The sequence below is a fragment of the Lemur catta genome, chromosome 6, assembly GCF_020740605.2.
Source record: "Lemur catta isolate mLemCat1 chromosome 6, mLemCat1.pri, whole genome shotgun sequence".
Taxonomy (NCBI): Eukaryota; Metazoa; Chordata; class Mammalia; order Primates; family Lemuridae; genus Lemur; species Lemur catta.
The window spans coordinates 51,842,624-51,868,266 of record NC_059133.1 but is presented as its reverse complement, the minus strand read 5'-3'; the positions used below and the strand labels follow the sequence as shown (position 1 = coordinate 51,868,266).

Genomic DNA, 25,643 nt, shown 5'->3' with positions numbered 1-25,643 from the left:
CTCAGAGGGAAGGGAAGTCTGGGAGAGAGGCCAGGAGAGTGTTATTAGGCCATGCTGTTTTGCTTCTTGGGGGTCTCCACTAGCCATACATCAACCCAATCAATATTTGAGTGCCTACTATGTGGTAAGAACCATGCTGGGCTCTGAATTTCAGGGTTCTTGGTTTGGGAGAACCAGTGAGGGGTACAGAAGAATCAAGACTCCAATTCCCTTAGGGCTTCTATGCCCAGAAGTCAATAGGACACCAAGCATATGCTTGTCAAGCACCTGGATGGCAATGGAGTTGAACACAGCCGGACTTGTGTAACCTTGAGCAGAAGCCCGGTGCCAAATCTGCAGCTGGTCTCCCAGCTGGTGCAACAGCTTGCTCAGCCTGGGTTCTCCGGCTTCATGTGACCGAAGAGGTTGCAAGGGAAGAAGGGTGGTGCCCACCAAGTGCCCGAGTGAACAACAGCACAGTCAGGAGGCAGTTCTCATTCCTGGATAGGTTTTTTAAACCCACTTTTATTAATTAATTGTAAGTAATACAAATATTCCAAAAATATAAACAGACACTTAATGGCGTCCTACATTTCAAGTTTTTGAATACAACAAATTTATCAAACCATGAATCTGTAAGCAAGGTAGTCAGAATCCCGTAGCACAGTCACAGTGGGAAGCAGATCCCCTACCCTCCAAATGGCATCTTGAAGGGGGAAAGCGGCACAAGATGGAATGTGTCAAACTTGGGGTAAATATAAGCAAAGAAGCTCAGGAGGCCCAAAGAGGGTCTGCATCAGGGGCAGGCCCTGGAACATTAAAGGAATGGGGCAGCTGGCCAGACCTCTGACCCCCTTTTCCCCTGGTTGAATGCAAGTATTTATGGGCGTTTAAAAAAAGAAGACAACAAAACTAAACTAGACCTCTGTTTTACACAACAGGTGATTGAGGACAACAGTGGTTAAGTAACCAACTGAAGACCTGAGGGGGAAAATGGACTTACCTTTCTCGCACGCTTGGCCTGGCTAGGACACTGGATGTAGGGACAGCCTTACAGGGGACTGCCCTACTAAATGAGGCTTCAGGAACAGGGCAGGGGCAGCAGATAGGATGGGATCCATTTCCCGGGGAATGACTGCCTTTGAACTTCCCATGCTTTTAGCACAAAGAAGCTTCTGGGCCACTGTTAACAGAGGTGAGTTTATACATTTACAAAATGGTTAAAATCTTTGGGAGGCAGGAGGGAGCTAAACAGAAGGTCCCGGGTTAACTGAAGGCAAATTCACTCAACCTCTCTAGTAAGGGACCCGTGGGCCTACAGAGTGTCCCCCTCTACAATGTGCAGAGTGGAAACCCTTACCTGACCCTTTTCCAAACTGGTCCTGTGTCCAAAGCTCCCCCTATGAGAGGGACACGAACATCAGGCTTTTGATTTAGAAGCCCAATCAGAGAGACACACTGTGTCCCTGAAGAGGCACCTTAAAAAACTGAACCTGGCAGGTAGGCAGATTCCTGGCATGGCTTGAACTGGTGCTGATCAGGCATGGTGGCCTGTTGCCTCCCAAAGACCAGTGTCCAATGGGAAGCCCTAGAACAGAGCCTGGGATGACTTGGCTTCCTCTCAATCTTGCCCTCCTGCAAAATTGAGTCTGGCCTAATTCCTCTGAGGAGCAAGTGTTAGAATCATCATTTGCCCCTAACACACTTAAACTGGAAACCAGACAGCAAATAATGACAAGGCTGGCTCTGGTCTATGTGGATGGACCCTGTTTAGAATTGGCTGAATTGCTTCTTGGGAGGAGGAGGAGAGGGCGATGGGAATGGCATTTCTGCGGAAGAACTGCAGGTGGCCAGGCAGGGTTCTGACAGCAGTAGGCCTACAAAGCAGGGGCTTCATGCAGAAGCAGCAGGGACACTCCCACCAAGCCATCCCAGGCTTTGGTCACAGTTCATACTCCAAGCACTTGGACAAGCCTGTTAGGAAAGGAAGGGGGTGACACAGGCTCTCCTTCCACCTGGAAAGACATGGAGATCTAAAGGAAGGCAGAAAGAGTCCTTGGAACTCAATCAGCTTAGAGCCTCTTATTGCTTTTTAGTCAGAAAAGCTTGGCTGGGCTCAGATAGTGAAAGATTTGGCCAAGGGCTAAACCCTCAGGGTGGGGCTTGGGAGAGTGGCTCTTGCTGCAATGTTAGGAGAATGGTCTATGCCAGGGCCTGGCTCTGAAGCCACAGCTGGCCTTACTTTGAGCTCCCATTTTCCCTCAGGAGATGGTGCTCCTGGCTAGCACCTAGAGTCCTCTTCCCTTCACCTGCAGCAGGACCCTGCAGGCACCAGGGAAAGACGCTGGGGGCACTGACCTCAGGAGCTTTGGGGACTCTTTTCCACTTCTGTGATGCCAAAGAGAAAGACAAGGTGTTACAACCTTGGGACAAGGAGGAAAAGCGGCACCACAAAGCTAGAGAAAGATGCCGGCCAGCTATCACTCAGAACACCAAGCTGCTGCTCCACCACCTGGTTTTCCAAAACTGGTTAGTTCCTGAGGCTGGACCTAGTGTGTAGAAATTGAAAGGGACGATGGGGATGCAACCTGAGTAGGTGGTGCAATTCACAAATGCTTTGTGACACCTGCTTCCAGGGAAAAACAGAGATGGGGATAGGACTCCCACCCCAGGAGGGAAGGAAGAGAGGAGAGAACCCCACCCAGCCCCGGGGGAGGCCATGATTAAGGCAGTGATGCTGAGGTAGGGCTCCCTGTTTGGGGGCCCCTTGTGCTTCCCCTCTTGTTTTCCACCCTGGGGAAACTTCCACTCTGTGATGATTTTTTTAAAGCATTCACTATTAAGAACCTTTGAAAACAAGAGACACCCAGAGCACAGGTCTGTGAGGGGCTCGCTCACACCCGTTACCAGAGGCAGGAAGCATGCACGTTTGGTTGGCAAACTAAATGACAAGAACACCTGTTCCCCCTTAGCCCAGAAATGGCAGAAGTTCTGAGGCCCTGGAAAGGAAAAGTGACAGCCAGGAAAGATGAAGGCTGGAATAGACAGAGCTCTCAGCACAGGACAGGCCCTGGGGGAAGACACAACAGGAAAGAGCCCTGCCCAAGAAACGGGAGGGGCTGGGGCAGCTTAGCTCTCCCCAGCGGTTGGAACAAAAGTCCCTGCGCCAGCACCAGCGGAGAATCCCTGAAAGGAGACTTACAGAAACAATCCCAAGCTCAGCTGATCTATAAGCCAAGAGGACACACACATTCATCTTTGAGGAATATCTCTTCTCTGCACCCCTAGCGCCTCCCACATTCATCTTGGGCCCAGGACTGCAGCTTTGTCAGAAAAAAAAAACAGGCCCAACACTCCATTTTAGAAAGAGAATTTTAAAACAGAGTCAAAAGAACGGAAATCAGGTATCTGTCCTCTTCCAGGGCAGGGAGAAGACCTCCTTCCCCACAGGTTCAGGACTATGGCTAGGTGGTGAGGAAGGCAGGCCCTGCGCCCAAGCCTTAGGGAGACACAGAAAGGGCCCAGGCCAGGCACTTGGCTGGAGGCAAGCGCAGCCCTTGGGCCACGGGACCTGATGGCCACTGGGGCACTGGTCTGGGAACAAGTTCGCATCTTCCCCGAAATGTCATCTTGCTGTCTGCAGCAGCTGGGGGGAGAAAGATTTCAGAAAGGTGTGTGCCTGGGGCATCCAAAGGCGGCCTCTGACCTTTCCTTTCTCCTTGGCATAGGCCTTAAAACACTGAGGAAAGGCCATGGTTTGGCAATGGAGCCTTCAATAGTCTTCATCCCCATAGAGCTCAGTGGCTCTCAGGGTGACAGGAGAGGAGATGAACTAACTTGGGAAGAGTCACGATCTTTCAGCTTCTCCCCCACTGAAACACTGCATATGCTGGGGCCACAGCTCACGGCAACACACACGCATGCACTCTCTCACACACACGGCTTGGCAACCAACTCGGGGAGCAGGTAGCTCTGGTTATCGTTGGTCTGATATTTGCCCATTCAGCATCTAACCCGTCCTAAAGCTCTTTCCAATCATTCCTCACTATTTCCAGGCCCCACTTGGTGAGGTGCTCCAGCTTCCACTCCGTCAGGCTGATCATAAAGGCACAGTATAGCAAAGTCCCCTACTAGGATGGCCGTTGCTTGGAAGCAGGGAAGGCTAAGGGGCCCGCAGCTGCCCAAGGCTGGTGTAGACGTCTTCTGCTCCGCTCAGCTCCTCAAAGATTGGGATCAGGTTCAGCAACTCTGTGTCCGCCATGTCATCAAACCAGGACTGCACAGGCACCTTGGACCGGGAAAACGTGGTGTGAATCTCCTGACTGCCGCTTCGTCCCTCCCTCACCCCAGAGCCCATAGAGGCTGGCTGGCTCTGCCGGGGGTGGTGTTCTCCTCTGGGTAAGCCCACGGCTCCACAGCCCACTCCCTCTCCAACCCCTGCCACGTGGGCATGCAGGACTCACTGCATTCTCTGGGTGGAAGATGTAGGAAGCAGGTGAGTTGTCCAGGATGAGGGTTTTCCTCAGGTCTCTCCCGAGGCGGCTGAGGTCCTTGACATAGCAGCCCTGGTGGAACACACAGGACTCCCGGAATAGGCGGGCCCGGAACACCCCACACCGATCCAGCAGATCCGTCACAGGGTCAGCATACTGGTAGGAGACAAGAGGACTTAGTGTGGATGCAATCCTGGTCCCCTGTGGCATCCTATGAACCAGCAAGGAGCTACTGGACCACCCCTGTGGCTGCCACACCTGCTCCTGGCTCCTTTTTCCCCTCCTGCCCCTGGGTACCTTGGCCAGGCTGGCAGTGAAGAGAACACATTCAAAGAGTTCCCCCATGCGTCTCAGGAACTCATCCACATAAGGCCTCTTGAGCACATACACCTGAGGAGAAGCAGAGAGGCTTATTGGAGGCAACCCTGTGAGGCCGACGCACTGCCGCATCGTCACCTTCCCCAGTTACACAAAGAGCACCCCGTAGGTCCAACTCCCACACCTAGCCTCTTGGACCGCCTGGCTGGGGGTCTTCTGCCCCACAGACCAGGACACTAGCATCGCCCCCTCCCCAGTCTTCTGCTGGCTCAGTGGTCCCAACCTTAACTAGGCTCAGGAAGAAGCGAATACCCCATGTCCCAGGAGCCATCTTTGTCTCCGGCGGCGGACCATCAGCTGCCTCCAGAAACAAGTAATCAAGAATAGGCCTCACAGATGGAAACAGCCTATCCTGGATTACTTGAATCCAGCCACAGCCTCTGTGGGAGCTTTCTGTCCTTGGCTCCGGCAGGACAGTCTGTCCAGGGCACCATCAGGCAAAGACACAGACACTTCCTGAAACCTCATATCCTCACACAGCTTCTCTGATTGTACCAGAGAAAAGTGACTGGTTCCCCTCAATGACCACGGATGAGACACCATGCTGCCTCTTGCCCTAGCACCGCCCCCCTTTTGTGCCAGCCACACTCAGCACCTGTGTCCACCTTTCATGATCTTTCACATTTTGGCCTAAATGGCTCTTTGGCTGCATGTCCCCCCAAATGACTGCACTCTCTTGCTTCCCTGCCTCTAGCACACATAGGTGCTACTAGAATCATTTCCTCAAAGCTCCTTTTATTCACATCACTCCCTAGCCAAAGATTGTGTGCCTGCCATGACTCTCCCTCCTAGAGCTGGCCTGAACTGGCCACCAACTCACCGGACCCCCTGAAGCTCTGCAGCAGGGACCCTCTGCTCCAGGCAGCCACAGCTTGGCTCCTATTAATCTGCCATTTCTTCAACGGTCAGCAAGCCCCTCCCTCTTCCCAGTTATTCAACAAGCTTGGCATCCCTTCCCCACTCTTCGCTCAACCCCACCTTGGACAGGTAGGCCACCCTCATTTTAATCTCATTCCTTTTTTATTATTCACACCCCTGCATGTTAATCAGGAGTTCACAGTGTATATTTGCCTGTCTGAAAATATACCTTTGTCTTTTCCCCATGGGTTTTGCACATCTCTGTACGCAAAAATAGACCATAAAGGGCTGCTGGGCCAAGCCTGGTTCTGACCAGCGGCTGGTGCAGGGCCGGGCGGAGCACCTCAGTGGGGAGCCGGTGATGGAGAAAGCGTCTGATGGATGTGAGACAGTGACAACAACCCACGGAAGCCTCAATCTCTGTTTCCCTACTAGTAACTTTACTATGTGACCAGACCACACTAACAAGTATCAGGGCTACCAGGGCATCTGCTCCAGTGGTCCCTGACTCTCGGGCAGCAGGCAGACCACCTGGGCAAGCACTGTGAGTAAACGGTCTTTCAGTACCAACAGCACGTGATCCTTAACCCTGGACTGAGCAGCTAAGCAGGGCTGGAGGCTGGTCTTGTTTAGATTTGAGTGCTCTTCACTTTGACAGATGCATACTGAGCATTTAGGCAGAACCCAGGGTAGGGCCCCAAGGGGAAGGAGTCAGAGAGGGCTCCACAGAGGAACAGATGCCTGGGCTGGGAAGGAAGAAGCTCACTAGCTATTCAGGGGTGGGTGGGCATGAGGAGGAGGGCATTCTAGGCAGAAGAAACCGCTAGTACTGGTTTCCTTGCCTGTAACAGGCAGGGACACCAACCACTCAGGAATAGAGAAAATGTAATAAATCATGTAACAGTGCCGGCACATGGGGGGCGGGGACTAACAAATGATAGCTATTACTGTCATTAAATAATGTAAACTGTTCTTTCAAACAGCTTGGCTGCAAAGAGAAAACAAGGATGACAGCTACAGGGGGATGTGGGGTTGAAACTTTTTTTTAAGATGAGAAAGCCCTGAGTGTCTAATACCAATAAAAAGGGGAGACTGAAGTTACAGAAAAGGGATCAACTGATGGAGCACAAGCCCTGAGAGGGGCTGAGGACCCCAGCACAGGTGAAACGGAAGGCAAACCGCCCACCTTCTGGACTGGGTGTGGCTTGGCAGGCAGCTTACCTGGTGAGTGGTCCCCTCAATCTCGACAGGCACTATGAAGTCAGCATTGTTGATTGGCTGGAAGGCAGAAAAGTTAATGGTGTCAGCATGGCAGGAGGGACAAGCAGCCCCCACCATACCCCTGGGAGGGGTGGGAGAAATAGATCTTGGAGTCTCCTGGATGCTCCTCCTGCCACCCCACTAAGAGGTTCTCACCCAGCAGAGTATGATATCCCTTCTGGCTTTCCCTACTTCTCACACCCTCCACCCCACCAAATTCTACCTGAGCTGAGTGTTTGAGGGTCTCCCATAGTTAACAAACATCTTGATGAGACAAACAGGGGCAGGGGCCAAAGCTGAGTCAACCAGTCTTTTAGGCCTGCCCTGTATGGAGCCCTGGTGGCTCTCTGTGCTATGTGGCTGGGGGGCAGATGCAACCTGTTAGCAGTGACTGGGGAGGGCAGCGAGTTTCTACTCAACATTCTTCAGTGTGGCCACTAGATATCTGTGACACTAAGGTGGCCAAAATGCCAGAGGCCTGGCCCTCTCCCTTCTGGTCACTCTTCTATCCTCATCTTCAGGCTGCCTTACAGCACCTGTTGTCAGGCTCACAAAAGGGCCCAAGATGAGGGTAGGAAGGGCTCTAGATGTTGGATTACCTTAAAGGAGCTATGCACAAGGGTTTCATCCAGGTCAATGACCACACAGATCCTTCCTTGATCTTCCTCTGTCACCTCTGGGAGCAGGCAGGTCCCTGGGATCTAAAACCAGAGTCAGGCTGTTGAGATCTGCCCACCAAGAAAGCCCAGTTCGAGGAAGAGCTGGGCTGTTTGTGGAGACGGAATCACCAACCCATGACAGACACCACTTAAAGGCAGAGAATAGAGAAGGTAGGGTCGGTTTCTAGGTTTCACACTCCCAATGGGAGTATTAAGTGATCTGGACACTGGAGGTGGTGGCTAGGGCTGGTGTAGGATGGAGAGCAGCTGCAGGAAGAGGGCCTGGAGCACCAGCTGTCCCCCAGCCCAAAGCTGACGCCTTGCACATAGCAGGCCCTCAGCACATGTCTGGAACAAATGGCTTTCCAGGGCAGGCCAGTGATTGGCCAGGAGCCGAGGAGTGAGGGCATCACCTGCCCAACAGGGCTGGCCAGGGATCTACGGGGGCCTGAGCTTCCGAGCTTCTGGCACCAGCCAGATTCACGTACCTGATAAAACTGGTACTGGAGACAATGGAGCAGATCCGACTGCAGAAGAGAAGAAGGTGGTCAGTGGCCATCCAAACCCACTGCCTCTGCCTCAGTCCTGGAGAACAACTTTGTCCCCAGGACCCAGCCACCTGGAAGCTCCTAACATGACAAAAGTGACTTTTCCTAGGAGCTAGGCAGGAAAGGGGAAAAGCCAGCGCTTCCTTCCCACATTAGGCCTGATGCAGACTGGAGAAGACGGTGTCCCTGTTCGCAGCTACGCTGCCTCTCAGCTGGACAAAGTAAGGAACAGGGAACTCAGCAGCTGATTCAGGGACACAAAGTCACAGGCAAACCCAAAATCTAAGCTCCTCATTATGGTGGTTTAACCTCCTGCTTAGTCCTTACACACAGGCTTTGCACCCCTGGGTGAGAACATGTTTCCTATGCCCTCCTTGCGGGGATGTATGGGGGAGTACCCAGCCCCTAACAAAACATCAAGCAAGCCACACTGCAGGCACCCAAAATGTGAGGGGAGGTGGGGTGCTGAGAGATCAGAAAGACCCCTCCCCTGCCTTTTGCTAATAATAAAGTTATAGTTGTAAAAAGTGGTAAGTGTTCTTAACAAAAACTTTGAATAAAAATTAAAATCCTAGCACTGAATGTTGATATTTTGGTGTATCTCCTCCAAGTTTCTGTTATCAGTCTTTTTTCCATAATATAATACTATATAATTTCACATTCTGCTTTTTGACTTAATGTTGCAACTCAATACTTCTCCATGTTATTGAGAACCCTTTGTAAAAATTAATCACTTAGTATTACTGTCAGGTGGTACTTTATTTAACCATGTCTCCCCATTGGAAAATGAAGTGATTGTTCATTGATGTACGTATCTTTTGCCTGGTTTTGAGAGAGAGGAAGGACAGTTAGACAGTTAGACTTCGGTGTTTCAGAGAGAGGTATCACTGGCATTTGGGGCAAAATAATTTTTGTTGGTTGGGGCTGGCCCCACCCTTGAAATGCTAGCCATACCTTTTAGTCATTGTGATGATCAAAAATACCCACAAGTAGCAACTGAGCCCAGGAGTTCAAGGTTACAAGTGAGCTTTGATTGCACCACTGCACTCCAGCCTGGGTGACAGAGCAAGACCCTGTCTCTTGAAAAAAGGCTGGGTGCAGTGGCCCATGCCTGTAATCCCAGCACTTTGGGAGGCTGAGGTGGGAGGATTGCTTGAGCCCAGGAGTTCAAGACCAGCTTGGGCAATATAGCAAGACATTTTTATTGTATTTTTCTGCTTCCCATTTGTGTGTGGGCCACTTGGATGCCCCTGTGGTTTCTGAGGACCCGTGTGGTCCAGATCCTTCCAGGTTCTGGGAACCATGCAAGGCACTTTGCATATATTGTCTCAAATGATCCACATAGAAATCTCTTCTGCAGATATTTCTCTATAGAAAAATAAAATAAAAATTAGCTAGGCATGGTGGTGTGCACTTGTAGTCCCAGCTACTCAGGAAGCTGAGGCAGGAGGATCTCCTGAGCCCAGGAGTTTGAAGCTGCAATGAGCTATGATCATACCACTGCACTCCAGCCTGGGTGACAGGGTAAGATCCTATCTTAAAAAAACAAACAAATCCAGAAATCCCTCCCCCACCTCCATCTCTAAATGTCTTGCACGGGTACAGGTGAGAATTGCTGGCAGGGGTTATTAAAAGCATGCTAGAGTTTCAATTCCTGGTTCCCTGGATTTCAAGTAACTTGGAAGATAGCTTTGCATAGTAGAAAACAACAACAAACACAGGTTTTAGAGCCAGAGAGATCTGAGTTCAAATCCTGTCACTACCATTTATCAACTATGAACTCTTCAGGGACTGCATAAACCCTCTGTGTCTCAGTTTCCATGTCTGCAAAATAGGAATCTTATGAATCTCCTTGCAGGGTTGCTGTGTGGATCACTTGAGACAATATATGCAAAGTGCCTTGCATGGTTCCTGGGACCTGGAAGGGTCTGGACTACAGGGGTCCTCAGAAACCACCGGGACATCCAGGTGGCCCACACCACAAATGGGAAGCAAATGGATTACAAATGGAAGGATAGAGGAAGGACTTCTCTGAGCTAGAGACCTTCATAATCTCAGGCAAGGCCACTTGCCCACTTGCCCTCATCTGCAGGGATCTCCCACTAGCAGTTCCTTCCTTGCTAGTGTGGCACCACCCCGACCCAGCTACCTTAGCAATGGTGTTGGCTTCCTCCTTATACGCAGCGAGCTCAGTGGAGGAGCTTGACTGGCCAACATGCTGGGCGCGAAAACAGCAGAAAAGAGCCTTGAAGATGTTACGTCCACGTGGCTTCTTAGGAGAGGACTTGGAGACCAGGCCTAGAGTGGAGAGAGAATGACAGAGGCATTACCTACAGAGACATTAGTCCACAGCTACTCTCATGGCCATATCCCCTCCAGTCTGTGAGCTCCACCAGGGCACACAGTACGTGTCTGTTGAACGACCACATACAGGAACAGTAAAATGTACATGTTTATTCTAACATTTTCTCTTTAAAGCATAAATGGCAGGAATCCCCAGTCCCTGGTTTGGGAAATGGGAGATGTGAGTTACAGAGGATTTAGGATTTGTTGTTCATTTCAGGGTTGGGAGGGACAGACAGGGAGAGACTCAAAGATGGGGCCAGGTATAAAATCTAGGTGTTCTGCTGCTCCAGTTACAGCACACTGAAGGTGCTCTCAAAATTAATTCACCAAGACAAAAATCCTCCTTAATGCCATCTCCCAGGAAGACTAATCATTCTAGACAGGGGAGTAATCTTGTCCCCTTTGAGTTAGTAGAGCTGCAGTTCTGTTCAGTGTCAGTGGCAGCACAGCAGCCCAATTTGCCTAAAAACTCCAGACCAGAAATAAGAGATGAGAAACTCCAAAACAGTCACAGCCCCAAGGAAGAAGCTGTAGTCTTCCTTTACACCCTTGTCTCTCTCCCACACTCCAGCCACTTGCCTTAATGCTCCCTCCCCTCAAGGACATGGAACCTGATTGGTAAAACACAGGTGCATTAAGCCCTCTGTATACACACATCCAGCCTCAGGTCCTAGGCTGATGTCCTCGCTTCTGGACTGCAGCTGCTTAGTCCTACCTCGACAACCTGGGTGCTGGAAATACAAAGCCCTTTTAACAGGAGGCTTGGCAAGGCAGCCCCACAAAGGCCAAACAGATACAGAGAGCTATGGGCATTATAGGTTCGACCAGAAATCCTGAATATCCTGATATCTTGACTTCAGAATATCTTTTGCAAATTCCTCTTGATTAGATGAACTTTTCTGGCAACCGTTGAGCAAGAATGGGAAAGACACGATGGGTACTGTGGCCAGGAGGTGGCGCTGCACAACCACTTACAGGACGGCCTTCAGCCACAGGTCTCCCCTCCTGAGGGTGTGAGCATCTCCGAGGCTGAGCAGGAGACCGCCTAAGGATGAAACCCAAGCCTTTCCAGTTTAAAGCACAGGGCAAACTAGTGTGCAGAAAATAAACGCTGGAGATGCCTCTGTCTTTGTGGGGTAAAGAAAAGCAAACGGCATACCACTGAGGACAACTTCCCCAGTGTTATTCCACGAGATGGGGATGAAGGCAAGAGGAAGGCGATGTGGTGGGGGCCATGCAGGAGCACCATGGAGCTCCCTTGGCTCAGTCCAGCCCTTAGAGCAAGCATGCGCCGAGGTGGCCCTTACAGAAGTGGGTGATGAGAGAGCCATTTAACACCCAGCTACTGGGCTGCTTGTGCCCCTGGAGAAGAGGAGAGAAAAACCAAACTATTCCCTCAGGACCAAGGGTGAGGAAATGGCCCCTACACAGCAGTCAGTCAAGTGCAGGCAGCACCACCCCAGGACCACAAACTCAGCTCTGACTCAACAGAAAGGCAGAAGACTTCCTGCAGGTGCAGGCTGGGGCCTCCGCAGTCAGCGGGTCCAGAACTGTCCCTCTCCTCTCTGGGTAAGGCCAGATCCTTAACACTGGTATGGCCATTGGAAACCTTTTAGAAAATGGTTTAGCAAGTAGCCTAAAACCATGGATGTCACTTTCAAGCTTTTGGCCCTGGACAAAGTACCAAGACTCCCAGGGACTGGGGATTTTGTCGGGGGTTATTCCCCAATCCCCTGTATCAAGGGGACAAAATTCCAAGCAGAGCCCAGCACTTAAAGACAGCAGGATGAGAGTTGCCTTGGACTTTCCCCCCTGGTTTTATGCAGAAATTAGAGGGAAAGGACAGATTTCCCACCTGCCTGTATGGCCTACATTAAATTCCAAGCCCAGGGACTTAAAGCAGACGCTGACACAAAGCTCCATGAGCAAAGCTGAACCTTTGCTCTTCCTTTGGTTTATGGTTTCTTCATGCAGAACCACAATCAGAGGCTTAACCCGGGCACGGAGCCTTTCTTAAAAGGCCACACAGCCTGGGCCTTTCCTGAAGAGAGGCCGTCAGGAATGCACTCGGCATCTTAGTGACAGACGCTGTGAAGGCTGAGTAATCCTGAGAGGCAGGGGGTGAAAGGGGCAGCTGGCTGGGGCCACGGAGAGGCCTGGCTTGCGCCCGCTGCAGGGAGCCCAACAGGCAGAAGCGCCTCCGCCCTAGGCAGGGAGCTTGGACTCTGCAGGGGATAAGGGTCTTCTCAAAAACACAATGTGGCCGGCAGCCCCTGGGCCTCTGAGACCACAAATGCCTTGACCTTGGGGCCAGGCATTTGAAGCACAGTACCTCAGACCCCTAACGGCAAGGTCAATACCCCAGACATCCCTCACTCCCCTCTTCCCCATGGGGCCCCACTTCCCTCAATCCTTTTCTAGGCTGTCTGTCCTCCTTACCTTTACAAACATTGCTCCTGAGAATTCATCAGGGCCTGGTTCAGCCTTCCCCAGCATGGCTGCCTCCCCGCAAGGCCTGCAATGGCTGGTCCGTTCATCAGCCTCCCGCCCTCTGTGTAGCAGATACTCAGTAACTGGCTGGCTGAGTGATGATTCCAGGGGCCTCCAGGGCCTCTGTCACTTCCACAGAGAAAGGACCTGGGGAAGCCTCCACTAGTTTGCAACAGCCCAGAAGAGTTGGAAACAGAAAAGCCTCCTTTGTGTGGGGAGAAGACGGTGGGCACTGGAGGAGCCAGGCACCTGAGGGAAGCCACTCGGTCTTTCCAGGCCTCAGCCCCGTTTACCGAGCACCAGTGATGTGCCAGGCCGGTGTGAGACACTTGACATCTTTACCTCATTTGAGCCTCCCTACAAACCCATTTGTAGACACTAGTTCCCCATTTTACAGGAGGGAAACTAAAGCAAAGAGAGGTTCAGTAACCTGCTCAAGGTCATGTGGGTAGTATAACAGCAGAGCCAGGATTTGAACCCAGAACCAAGGCTCTTAAGCATTACTCTGTGTGGGGCACCCTGCGCTTTACTCATGCAACAACTGGGAAGTCTGGGGGCACTCTCAGGTCTCTTCTTGGGAACTTTGCTCTACTCCTCTCTAGGATGGGCTGGTAAAAGATCAGTTTGGGGTCCACCTCCCTACATGTCCTCTTGGGCAGGCCACCAAAGGTGCAAATGGTAAAACAGTACAAGCCTCTGGGATTCCACTCCAGGGAATCCACCGCCACCTCTGGGACAGCAAGAGGACAATGGGGGAGGGGAGGAGGGAGGGACTAGAGCCAAGAGCTTCCTTCCAAGACCTGCTTTGTTTAGTGGATTTAGAGGTGAGGGAATCACACAACAGAGTGGGATCTGAAACTTGTGTCAAAGAGCCTTTCAAATGGCTCCTTTCAACCAGCACTCAGCATTGTGTCCCTGGCAGCCAGGTGCAGGCCACCCGCACCTGTGTGTGACGGTGATGGGGAGGAGCAGCAGGCTGCCTTCCCAGGAGAGGAACACCGGCCACAAGAGGATTTACAGGCCCACAGCGATTTCACTGCACAGTTTCCCCAATAAGGGAGGGCAGGATTCCAGTGGGTGCCACGTAGCTTCACAACCAGATGCTCTCCCTCCCTCATCCCCTGCTACCCTCTCTGTGGACACCCAGCCCTCTCTCCTGCCCAACTGCTGATGTGCATCTGCTCTCCCTGCTCCAAACATCTGGTTTGGGACTAGATGTCCGAGAGGACCAGCACAGACCCACCGAGGGAGCCAGCTCTGGCTTAAGAAGAAAGTGGGCAGGTGGCTGAAGACAGGGAAGCCAAACCAGCCCTGCACTGCTGCGAGCTTCTTATGAGGCAGGGTGTGAAGAGAGGGCGGGATGTGGGAGGCGTCCTCCCACTCTGGGGATCACCTGGGCTGGGGTCCAGGCTCTGCCAGTTACTGACTCAGCCACACACCCTCTTGGAACCTTAGTTTCCTCATCCATAAATTGGGATAACAGCAAACCCTCACTCAGGACTGAAAAGATAAACAAACAGAGTAAGGTACTGTGCAAACTCTAAAGCTAAATGCTGTGCTTGTTTTAATTAATTATCTAAGGGGAGATGATCACTGATTGGCAACATCATGGGCCTCATTCCAGGAGGCCAGCCACAAGAGATCAAGAGGCCTCCCCCCGCCCCCATCCTGTGGATGAAGCTCGAGAACAGAAGAGGAGTAAAAAGTACCCAAGGAACTCTCAGCAGCAGCAGGTTTCAAAAAATCAAAACAGGCCGGGCGCGGTGGCTCACGCCTGTAATCCTCACACTCTGGGAGGCCGCGGTGGGAGGACTGCTTGAACTCAGGAGTTTCAGACCACCCTGAGCAAGAATGAAACCCTTCTCTACAAAAATTAGAAAAATTAGCTGGGCATGGTGACGCCACTGCACTTGTAGCCAGGGCGACAAAGTGAGACTCTGTCTCAAAAAAAAAAAAAGTCAAAACAACCCCTACACCTTCTCCCAAATCTACCACCAAAGTTGTTTCCCAGCTCACAGTCTCCCCGACTGGTACTCTGCGACTGACAGGAAGGCAGTAAGGCTGTTTCCCTTGAGGTGAACATTACTCTTTGCCCTGGGACCCACTCCCACCTCCCCCAAGAAGCAGGAGGTGAGGACACTAGTCGTCTCTGCCTCTTAAGAAGCACGTGCATGTACATACCCAGATGAAGACCGGCTTCACCAGGACAACACTTTTTTTACCCTTCTGAAGGTCAGGTCCACATATCACCTGTGCCAACAACACAGCTCCGTGACCCAGTAAAGGAAGGGCTCACACACCTGCCTGAGATTGGGCAGAAGGCAATCTCTCAAGCTACTGGACTTTTTTTTTTTTTGAGGCAGAGTCTTGCTCTGTTGCCCTGGCTAGGGTGCAGTGGTGTCACTGTAGCTCACAGCAACCTCACACACCTAGGCTCAAGTGATCCTCCTGCCTCAGCCTCCCGGGTGCGTGCCATGACGACCGGCTAATTTTTCTATTTTTAGTAGAGACTGGGGTCTCGCTCTTGGTCAGGCTGGTGTCGAACTCCTGGCCTCCCGGACTGCTAGGATTACAGGCCTGAGCGCCCAGCCTCATGCTATTGGATTTTAACAAGCCCATTCATGTAGAAAGATGCCTTCTTTCTTGGTTCATCTCTCAGAAGTACTTCCTTCCCCACCGTCTCCCATCCCCCCACAGCAAAGGGCTTAGTCTGGCTATCACTATAAAATGGCCTCTCTGAGGGGCCTCTTTCCCCTTAGCTATTGGAGGAAGGAGAGTATTTGGAGCATTTCCGGCCCTACTTGGCCGGCTGCCTGGGCCCTGCAGCCAAGACACATCTGACTGGGGCTCCCCACGGAGAGGAGTCCTCCCAGGCCCTCCGCAAGGGGCATCTGTGCCTTGGCTAGGGACAGGCCTTACAGTGCCAGGTGGACGGAAGAGCTCCTCTGACCAGCAGGTGAGTCGGCAGGGAACAAAAGAGGGTGAGAGATGCCTAGACATCCCACACACAGAAAAGACTAGAAACAATGGGGAAGGTGTACCATTTTCACAGTACCTGACCACTGACACTGTTCTCTTCAGCTAACAAGGCAGGCAGGGCCTCATCCAGCTCAGCACCAGCTCCCAAAGTTCTGAAAAGTACCTGTAAATCTGGCTGCATGGACATTTTTTTTAAAAAAGGCAGTTTTAGCCATGCTTTTTCGCTCACACCAGCATGTTCTACATTGGTGCCCTCCCTATGGCCAGCAACTGGGGTGTTCCTACCTAAGCCAATGTCTCTATTAGCTCCCTTCCCCCAGGCAGGAGAGCTCCCAGCACAACTCCCTCTTTTTTTTGAGACAGGGTCCCGCTCTGTCACCCAGGCTAGAGTGCAGTGGCATCATTGTAGCTCACTGCAACCTCAACTCCTGGGCTCAAGCAATCCTCTTGCCTCAGCCTCCCAAATAGCTGGGACTACGGGCACACGCCACCATGCCTGGTTAATTTTTTCTATTTTTAGTAGAGACAGGGTCTCGCTCTTGCTCAGGCTGGTCTCGAACTCCTGGCCTCAAGCAATCCTCCCACCTAGGCCTCCCAAAGTGCTTGGATTACAGGTATGAGCCACTGCACCCAGCCCACAACTCTCTTCTTCCTAAGAAAGATTTCTTTCAGACCTGGGTCCTGGGTCCTTAAAGCCACCTGTGGGGTAGGGTGGGGGGTCACAGGTCACATGCTACCTTGTCTCCTGCCTTTTTCCTGTCCCCTTCAGCAATCTGGTCTCTGATCTCAGTTAGGGACCTTCCTTCAAGAAGGGCTCAGTTTTGAGAGAAGGGGATTCCTGGCAACTTCTTTGAGTTTAGTCTGTTGATTTCAGAATCAGTCTATAAAGGAGTTATTGCCAAAACACCCTCCTGGGCAGCTCCAACATAGTTTAAAAATGTGTTTGGGTCAGGGAGGGTCCCCCAGAAGCAGCAGCAGGTCCTAGACCAGTGACAGAGGCCATATTTCCTCACCCATGTGTCAGCAGCAGACTCAGCCCCCAAACCCTACTCCAGAGAGCTCTTGGAGGGTGTCAGGAAGTGGTCTGATGACCCATAGGACAGCAGGGACAAATGTGAGATGCCACCCACGACAATTCAAAGGGCTGGATCCTGCCCCTGCGCCTCAGCAGAAGACCCTGCCCATGCAGCACCTGCTAGAACAGAGGTGTCACTGTGGGGGGCTGGAAACCACACTTGCCCACCCTGAGCCCTGCTCTCCTCCTAAGGAGGTGCTGAGCAGGCCCCTGCGGGAGGCTGTGAGGCTAACAGAAACCCACCAAGCAGGACACAGACACCCCCTTAGTGGCTGTTGCAAGCTCCTGCCTTGGTGCTCTCTTTGCCCCTGACTCCTGGAATGATTGGATTTAGTCAAAGACCAAGAAGAATCCTGTGCCTCTTGCCCGTCCGGCTATGTAAGCCTGCTTTAGGTTGACACAGCAAGAGATGAGAAAGCAGCCAAGACACAGGACAAAGCAAGGGAACCTCCAAGTGTCTTTCTTCTGACCAGTGAAAACAAAGTGGTTAAACAAGGTGCTGCAGACTTGAATTTAAATCCTCGCTCTGCCATGTATAAGGTGTGTGGCCATGGGCCTCAGTTTCTTCATCTGTAAAATGGGAAGACTACTTATTTCTCAAGATGTGAGAATTACAAGGAGCCTAGGGGAGTGTCCTGGCCCTAATAAAAGCCTGCAAAGTGTCAGCTGCTGGTCATTAAGTACAAAGCACTTTCATACTCTCATCCCAAACTCAATCTCAAAATTTTCACAAAGAAGGGACCACAGAGATTTCTTCTAACTCATTTCAGAGGTTACACAAAGGTAGTGACAGGGCCAAGCCTGAGAAATGGCCTTTTTCAGGACTCCACAAAAACCAATCACATTCTCTCTCTCTCTCTCTCTCTCTCTCTCTCTCTCTCTCTCTCTCTCTCTCTCTCTCACACACACACACACACACACACACACTCATTGACACTGGCCAACCAGTTCCTTCTTCACGTGGCTGGCCTCTGCAGCACCAGCAGGCATCTGCCAGGGAAGCACCCACCGCCCTGCTTCCACCTCCAGGGACACTCACCTGCTCCACCCTCAGCTTCACCTAGGACTAGCCAACCAGTATAGGCGTGTCCACCTGAGAGAGCACTGAGCCATAAGTCAGGAAACCCAGCTCTTGCCCCAATTCGGCTTCTTAACAGCTCTGTGGTTTTGCCTAAGGCGCAACTCTCTGGGGTTCAGTTTCCTCACAGGCCAATCTAGAAAGGTCTCCCCTGCATGGTCCCTTACAAGGTGGCTTCAGAACACCTAAAGCATGAACTCAACAGCACTCTAAAAAGTGGAATGGCAATGCAAATGAGAGGCAGTGCGGGTCACAGCGAGGGCTTGACCCTGAGTGCAGGGTCTGGCTGACCCTAGCCGTATCCTTCAGATCTCTCAGGGAGGGTTTTCCTGATCTGTGAAGTGGGGATAATTCACGTCTCATAAGGTTGTTCTGAGGCGTCAGTGAGCAACTAGATATAATGTGCTAGGAATGGTACCTTGCCCATGGTAAGTGCTCTATAAATACTGGCTGTGACTATTCTTGGGTAAGTGAGGATCACTACTCTGTCCACTCACTCAGAAAACTTTAGGATTCCCCCTGGGGAGCCACAGATCTTTAACAAACAGCAAAACTGGACCCCCAAGGGGAATCTTCCTGCTCAAGGCTAAATAGGCAGTTGGGGCTACTGCTGTGCTTAGCTGGCTCTTCTCCAGGGACACCTGTCAGAACCACAAGGAGCATTTGGAACACATGCATGCCTGGCCCACCTGCCCATGCTCTGATTCAGGAGGTCCCAGGTGGGGGGTCTATATTTTTAGTAAGTGTCGCAGGAGATTCTGATGTGTGTTCCCGGCTGAGGGCCAACATCTAAAGGTTGCCAGGGGTCTCTGACTAACTCTTCCAGGACTAGAAGGCAATTCAGCCAAAGTCCCCTTGGTCCCTCTCCCCACCATATCTGACTGGCTCAGTACCTCTGAAGCCTCAGGGGACTCATGCCCACGATCTGCTTTTCCTTTCTAGGGGCATTTATTCTATTACATACATGAGTCAAAAGACCTGAGCCTGCTGTCTCCTCCTGCAGGCCCTGTTCCTGTGAAGGAGGGGCCCCAGCCCCACTCTGCTATGGAAACCGAAGAGCTGGGATCCACTGCCCAGGAAGGCTTCTGCAGGTGACTTGAGCCTTCCTATGAGCCTGCTTGGCTCTCACAGGGGTTGAGGCCACATTTGTTCCCTGGGAACAGTGCGGCTGGGAAAGAGCAAATTCAACAGGATAGAAAAGCTGCAGCAACAGATAAAAGAAGGTATAGAATAAAAAGAGTAAGAGCAAAGCCTGATTTTAGGGAGTCAGGGTGGAGGGGAGGACTAAGAGCAACCAGGAGGGAAAGGAAATGACAGATCCACTCACAGATCAGGTTCAAGGCTAACCCCTACAACAGCTGACAAATCAAACAGGGTATACACACTTCCTGCCCAGGGGGAGGCTGTGGTGCTCACCGGAGTACCCATTCTGTAATAGCAGATCCCGGTGCAGGCACACTTAGACTGAAGGGCTGGGCACTTTGCTGGACAAAGAAACACTGTTTTAGTTGGTCTCTGGTCCACAGAGGCCTCCAGTTTTAAGAAGTCAACTTCTCCACTTTAATTTGTAATAGTTCCATAAGATTTGCATGTTAACGCACTCATCTGCATCTGAGTTGGGAACTAGTCCTCCATTTCAGAAGAGGGAGGGAATCATGTCAGGGCCACACCCAATCCCATGTCCCCAAGACAACTAGGTTAATTCCATGCTTCCCAGAGCTGGCCAGCCTGAGACAGGATGAAAAGCAGTTGAATGCTATTTGTGTGCTTCTCAACGTTGTACCCCAAAACCACAGAAGCAAAGAAACAGCATAAGAATACTTCTCTTCAAAGATCCATTTTCTTTTTCCCTTCTTGTTATTAAAATTCCCTAGAAGAAATCTGAATCTCACTGAGTTCATTAACTCTCACAGCAAATGCAAACAGTAAGGGAATGTAGCACATAGTTGTCTTGAATATTTGTTATATCCACATTTGAGAGGCTGAGCCACTGCTAAGAAAGTTTAGACTTTAGAGACTCTTACAGGAGGTGCACAGCTCCCTGGGTTCCTCTTGTCCCATGCCCAGGCACCAGATAGAATGGCAAAAGCCCCCAAGCACATGCAAATAAAATCCCATCCCAAGTCACACTGGCACAAAGAAGGGATCTGAGCATCGAGGCTGTTTGCAAGCCTCAGAGGTTGATCCTTCCAGAAGGCCCAAGCCCCTATATCAGTGACTCCCTTGACCCCCAGCCACCTGTCCTGAACAATAAAACCCACATGACCATGTGCTATTTACACCATGTGTCCTTGGGGGGATGGAGGAGGGTGAACAGAGTGATAGTCTGGCTGTGTAAAAAAGGAAGACATTAACACTTATCACCTACTAAGTACCAGGCATTATAGAAAGGTATATATTATTCTCACTTTACAGATAAGTTGCTCAGAATACTAAAGAGATTTGTCAAATCTCATTGTGCATAGGAAAAGCAGGGATTTGAACCAGGACAGAAGCAATCAACTTTGCTCCTGGATCAATTCTCTGAAGTACAATGAACACTCTAACTCCTTCCCCCCTAGACCCAATCCAAGGATCAAACCTCCCAAGATGGGAATAAAACAATACCCCCCCCCAATTATCCAAGAGCTAGCAGGAAGAAAGGTGAGGAGGAAGAGGAAGGGAAGAAAAGTTACGTATGTATGCCCACGCATGCGCGCACACATATACACACAATCCCATCTATATTTACATATTTCCCATACTTAGTTATGACATTCAATTGCATCTCCACAGAAAGGTTGGGAACATCAATTCACCTTAGCTGGAAATGTGATTTCTATGGCATTTACCATTTTAACAAAGTTCATGATAAGGGATATGGAAGGTCCCACACAGAGGATGAAATGGGACCTCTCTGCTACCCAGTTTCTTTAAGACTTCTACAGGTGAGAAGAGAGAAGACAGGAACACTACTGCCATGGCCAAGAGAGTGTTCACAGCAATTCCAAAGTCCTACTCAGTTGAAAGCTCTGCAAGACAATTGAAAACCCCAACCCCAGATGTTGGCATTTATAAACATCCTAGCTGAGTTATCGGCACTCCCCTGGGGTTCTTGGGGCAGGAACAAACACAAGCTTAAGTCCTCACACAGGCTCCCACCCCCACCCCAAGATGGGGGAAAAAAACTACAAAGGACACACAGGAGTGAGCCTCAGCAGTCACCATGAGAGCACAAAGCAGCCAAGACCCAGGCTGGGCAAGGGGAGCTGAGAGACAACAGAGGCAGGGAGGGGGAAGAGCCATAAACATGCACCCTGGACCCTACGGGCTGTGCCACAGAGCACCCTACCCCCCACACAGAGCAGGCTGAGGAAGAAAGCTCCAGCAAGATTCATTTCTAAGCTTTTCAAGTTAAGGGCTTAACTACACGTACAGTGAAAGGTGTCTGAACTACTTGAGAGAATAAGACAGAACTTCTCCCTTATGTGGAAAACCAAGAGCTAGAAAAAGTTACCACCATCCTAATTTTTAGGGATGGTCAGTTTCTCAGAAGAATCCTTGAGATTAGCTATCAGAACCTGTTTAGTTCCATGTGAGACGACTGAGGCATCATTATCCCCTCCAGGAAAGGAAGGGTCATCAGGTCTCCTGGACAAAAAAAAAAAAATCTCCGATTCCCCCAAAAGGCTGATGGGTCACTGAGAGCTAGGAAGAGGCTGCCCTCACTCTTCATTTCACAGTAGGAGGTTACAGGGCCAGTCCTATTTCCTTGGCTTTTCCCCATCTAATCCCAAAGCCCAGGGCATGACACCCCAGCAACTGGATGACAACCTCATATAGGACTGCAATAAATGGCCATTCTTGACAAATTGATATTAACTTTCCTTTTTTCTTTTTGATGTTACACATATTCCTGTCCTTGCTGTACCAGGAAGCCATTTCATCCATCTGTCTGGGAAGATGATCCAATTTTGGTGCTTTTATCATCAATGCTTTCAGCAACTTTGTTCTACTTCCCCTACTGTAATTACTTTTGAATCATCAACACACCCAGACAGTCTTAAACCTCAGAAAACAGAATGCTAAAAAAGAAAAAAAAAATCTGCAATGGCAAACAGCTTCACTCAAAAGCCACCCAAGCTAGGAGCAATTTGTTTCTTTCCAGAAATTCATTTATTAATAAGCTGCCTCATAGTCCTTTCCCCTTAAGCAAAGGAAAGCAGGGCCTGGAGATGGGATGTTGTGGGGGTTGGGGGGGAGGGAAAGAACACATAAAGGAGTTAAATGAAACATGTTCTCCCCCTCTCCCAGTTTTTGTTTTTTGTTTTATGATGCAAGTTTTGTTTATAAATGATGTGGGACTCAGAAAGTTGGCTTAGTGGTTGCTGGGTGCCCAAGCAGCCCAGGAAGAAAATATGCCTTCTCTGGAATGCAATCAAATTATATGGGGAGGGAGAGACCCAGTGGCTGCTGGCTTGAAAATTCAGATTCCTCCAGGGCTAAGTTTGAAGGACAAACCACACACACACACACACACAGGAAAATAAAAAACATAACTCCAAGAAAATCCAACACTAGCAAATTAACACTGTCAAGAAGCCAGCTGTTTTGCTTTCTGCTATCTGTTCTGTTGCCTCTATTCTCCCTGGTGGATGAAACTTCAGGCTCTGATTTATAGGATGTGGCTTCACAGTTCAGCTTTCCCTCACTCCTGGTGTGGCCTCATCATCCCCAAGGCACCCTCCTGAACACCTACACGAGAGGACGTGGTGCGGAAGCACAGGGTTGCTCCTCCCAGCTTCTCATCACCACTGCCCCCTCTCCAACCCTTCAACATCCAGATTTCCTCATCTCTGGCTAGCTGCTAGGGTCATTTCCTGGGATGAGATTGGGAAGAGAATGGGACGAGTCAGGAGTTGTAAACACAGGCAGCCTCTGTTTTTCAGCCCTCAGCACAACTGAGCAGCCAGCAGAGGCTGTGAAGTTGCTGCCTGGGTCACACAGCCTGGTTGGTGATGCAGCCAGGAGAGCAAGACTCAAGGCAACAGAGAGGTCAGCGGGGTGGGGGCCTTCTAAGGGGCTGGGACTTGAGCAGGCAAGGCTCCATCCTTCCCCAGGACAGGCTTATTTAAAGCACGGCCAGAGATGCCAGAGGCACACACTGTCTCCTCCCCCTCACACCCCCGTTCCACCAAGGGAATTCGAGAGAGGCTGACTCCACCAATCCAGCTGCTTCGCACCTAGGCAAGTTGGGGGAGCTTCTTTGGAACGCGAACCCCAGGCGTAAGTGACCTGCTGACTAATGTTGCCAAACAGGGGGATGTGGGGCGGCCCCGAGGCCCCGCAGCTGGCTGCCCACCAGGCTCTAGGCCTCAGTATATTCTGGCCCTTCACGCTGCTGGGGGAGGGGGAAGGAACGCTCCGGATTTAGTCCCAGAGGCGTGCTCTCGCCCCAGCCTCCAGGGCCAGGTGGCCCCGGTCCGAGGAGTTCTCCAGAAAAAACCGACGCTAGACCTTCCCCGTGGAAATTCTGCCCGCTATTTTGGACACATTCCTCAAGGCCAGAAGAAGAACGTGGGGGAGGGGAAAAGAGTTTCGGTACCCCCACTGTGACCAACCTAAGAGAGGTTCCACCCTTGGACCCCAACCTACCCCCGGCCCTGGGAGAGGCCTCGGCCTCCCCCCCGAGAGGGCCCGCGACCCGCCTCGCGTCTCCACCCGACCCTCTGGAAGGCGGGGGCGCGAGCCGCTGCCCACAGAGAACTCGCACTTTTTTGCTGCGCGATTCAGAAACATGCCGGGTCTGATGCCATCCGGCGAATTATGTAACCAGGGACACCGCTCCCGGGCTAAACAAACGCGGCTCTGTGTGTGCAGCGGCGGCCCCGGGGGAGCGCACCGGGGCAGGGAGGGGCTCCGGCCGGGCCTCGGGTCGGGCTTGTTTGCTCAGCGAAACCGGCGGGAGGCAGCCGGGCGAGAGCGTCGCGCCACCGCGGTCCCGGGCCCAGCGCTGAGCCGCGGACCGGCCACGTCCGGTCAGCCAGGGCCCGGGCCCGGGCCCCTCCCCCACCGCGGCCGCCCCCGCCTCCAAGCGGTGAACTTGGTCCCAAGTCCCGCCGGACGCCGTCACCGCCCGCTGCTGGAGCGACCTCAGGCTTGGAGGGGCCTGGGAAGTGCCGGACTCCAGTCACGGCTCTGTTCCAGCTCGGGACCCCTACGACCCTCTCCCAACCCCTCCCAGCGATCCTGGGGCAGCCGCGCGCGGCGGTGCAGGAAAGTGACGACCCCACCCCCCAACTCGGGAGGGAACAGACGTGGGGTGGGCTTGTGCTTCAAGAGCGACCCCTTCGTCTCTCTGCCTTGGGGGGAGGGGTTTCGGGACAGGGTGACAGCTGCGCTGATGACGCCCCTCCCCCTCGGCGCCGGGATCCCGGGCCCAGTGCAGCCTCACGGGGGTCTGGGTGCTGCCGGGACGCGGGGGCGGATGGACCACGGGGTCTGGTCGCAATCGTCCGCTCTGAGCCCCAGTAGGTCAAAGGCCTGGACCAGGTTCTGGGTTCTGCTAGCCCCCCTCCCCGCCCGGGGGGCGACGCAAAGTTTTGGGAAGTTGCTGCCCCTACCTTGCTTGGTGAGCACCAGGGCGTCTTCCCTCCGCGCCTGGGTGATGATGGAGCCGTGTTCCATCTAACAATCCCGCGGGCCCGGGCTGGCTGGGCGGGAGGACGGGCGGGCGCGCAGGCTAGGCTGGGCTGGGGGGCCTGGGCGGGGGCCCGCTCCGGCTCCGGCTCCCGAGACTCCGACTCCCACAGCTGTTCACATCCCCCCTCTTGTTTCCTCCCCGGGCCGGGAAGGGAGGCGGCCTGTACCGAGGGCGGGCGGCCCGGGCAGCGGCTCCCCCGGGTGCCCCCGGCCCCGATCCCCCGGCAGCAGCTCCGGGCTCCTCAGTTTGGGTCCAACATGGAGAATCCGGAGCGAAAACAAGAGGAGGAAATGGGACACGGGGCGGTTTCCAGGCTCCCCCCTCCCCTCCGTACTCCAGATAAACAACCCGCGGCTGCAGCGCCCACCCCCGCGCGCCTCGCGGCTCTCGACCCGGCCTCTCCACGGCCCGCTGGCGCTTTCCCCTCCGGGGCAGCGTCCTAGGCCCTGGGCCCCTCCACCTGTGAGCTGCCGGGGCAGCTGATCGTCCGGAGCTTTGCTATTTTGTTACGGAAAAAGCAAATCCCCGAGGGGGGTGGGGTGGCGGGCGGGCAGGCTGGTGGGGGAGACTTGAAACCGCTCGAGCGCTCCGATTGGCCCTCTCGGAGAAAAGGGGCGTGGCCCCTCCTTACTATGCGGTGCGAGGACCCAACAACATTCCAGTCGCTACGGCCACGCCCCCGGGCCACTCCCCCGTCGCCAGACTGAGGCCTCCCAGTCTCCTCGGCCACACCTCCTTCCCAACTACTTAAAAGGCCACTCCAAAGCTCACGTTTCCGTGCTCGGTGCTGGGGTGTTCTTGTGTCAGCCACTTTACTT

General features: G+C 52.4%; 1 protein-coding gene across 1 annotated transcript; it reads right to left on the bottom strand.

Annotated features, from left to right (window-relative positions):
* Positions 1–473: 473 nt before the first annotated feature.
* Positions 474–25,343, bottom strand: CTDSP2 (CTD small phosphatase 2). Its single transcript, XM_045553476.1, has 8 exons — positions 24,746–25,343; positions 10,325–10,473; positions 8,116–8,154; positions 7,568–7,669; positions 6,930–6,986; positions 4,770–4,862; positions 4,443–4,628; positions 474–4,267 (listed from the first exon to the last, which is right to left on the bottom strand). Exons 1-8 carry the CDS (start codon positions 24,807–24,809, stop codon positions 4,142–4,144), a joined length of 816 nt encoding a protein of 271 aa, XP_045409432.1. The 5' UTR covers positions 24,810–25,343; the 3' UTR covers positions 474–4,141.
* Between the last annotated feature and the right edge of the window lie 300 nt (positions 25,344–25,643).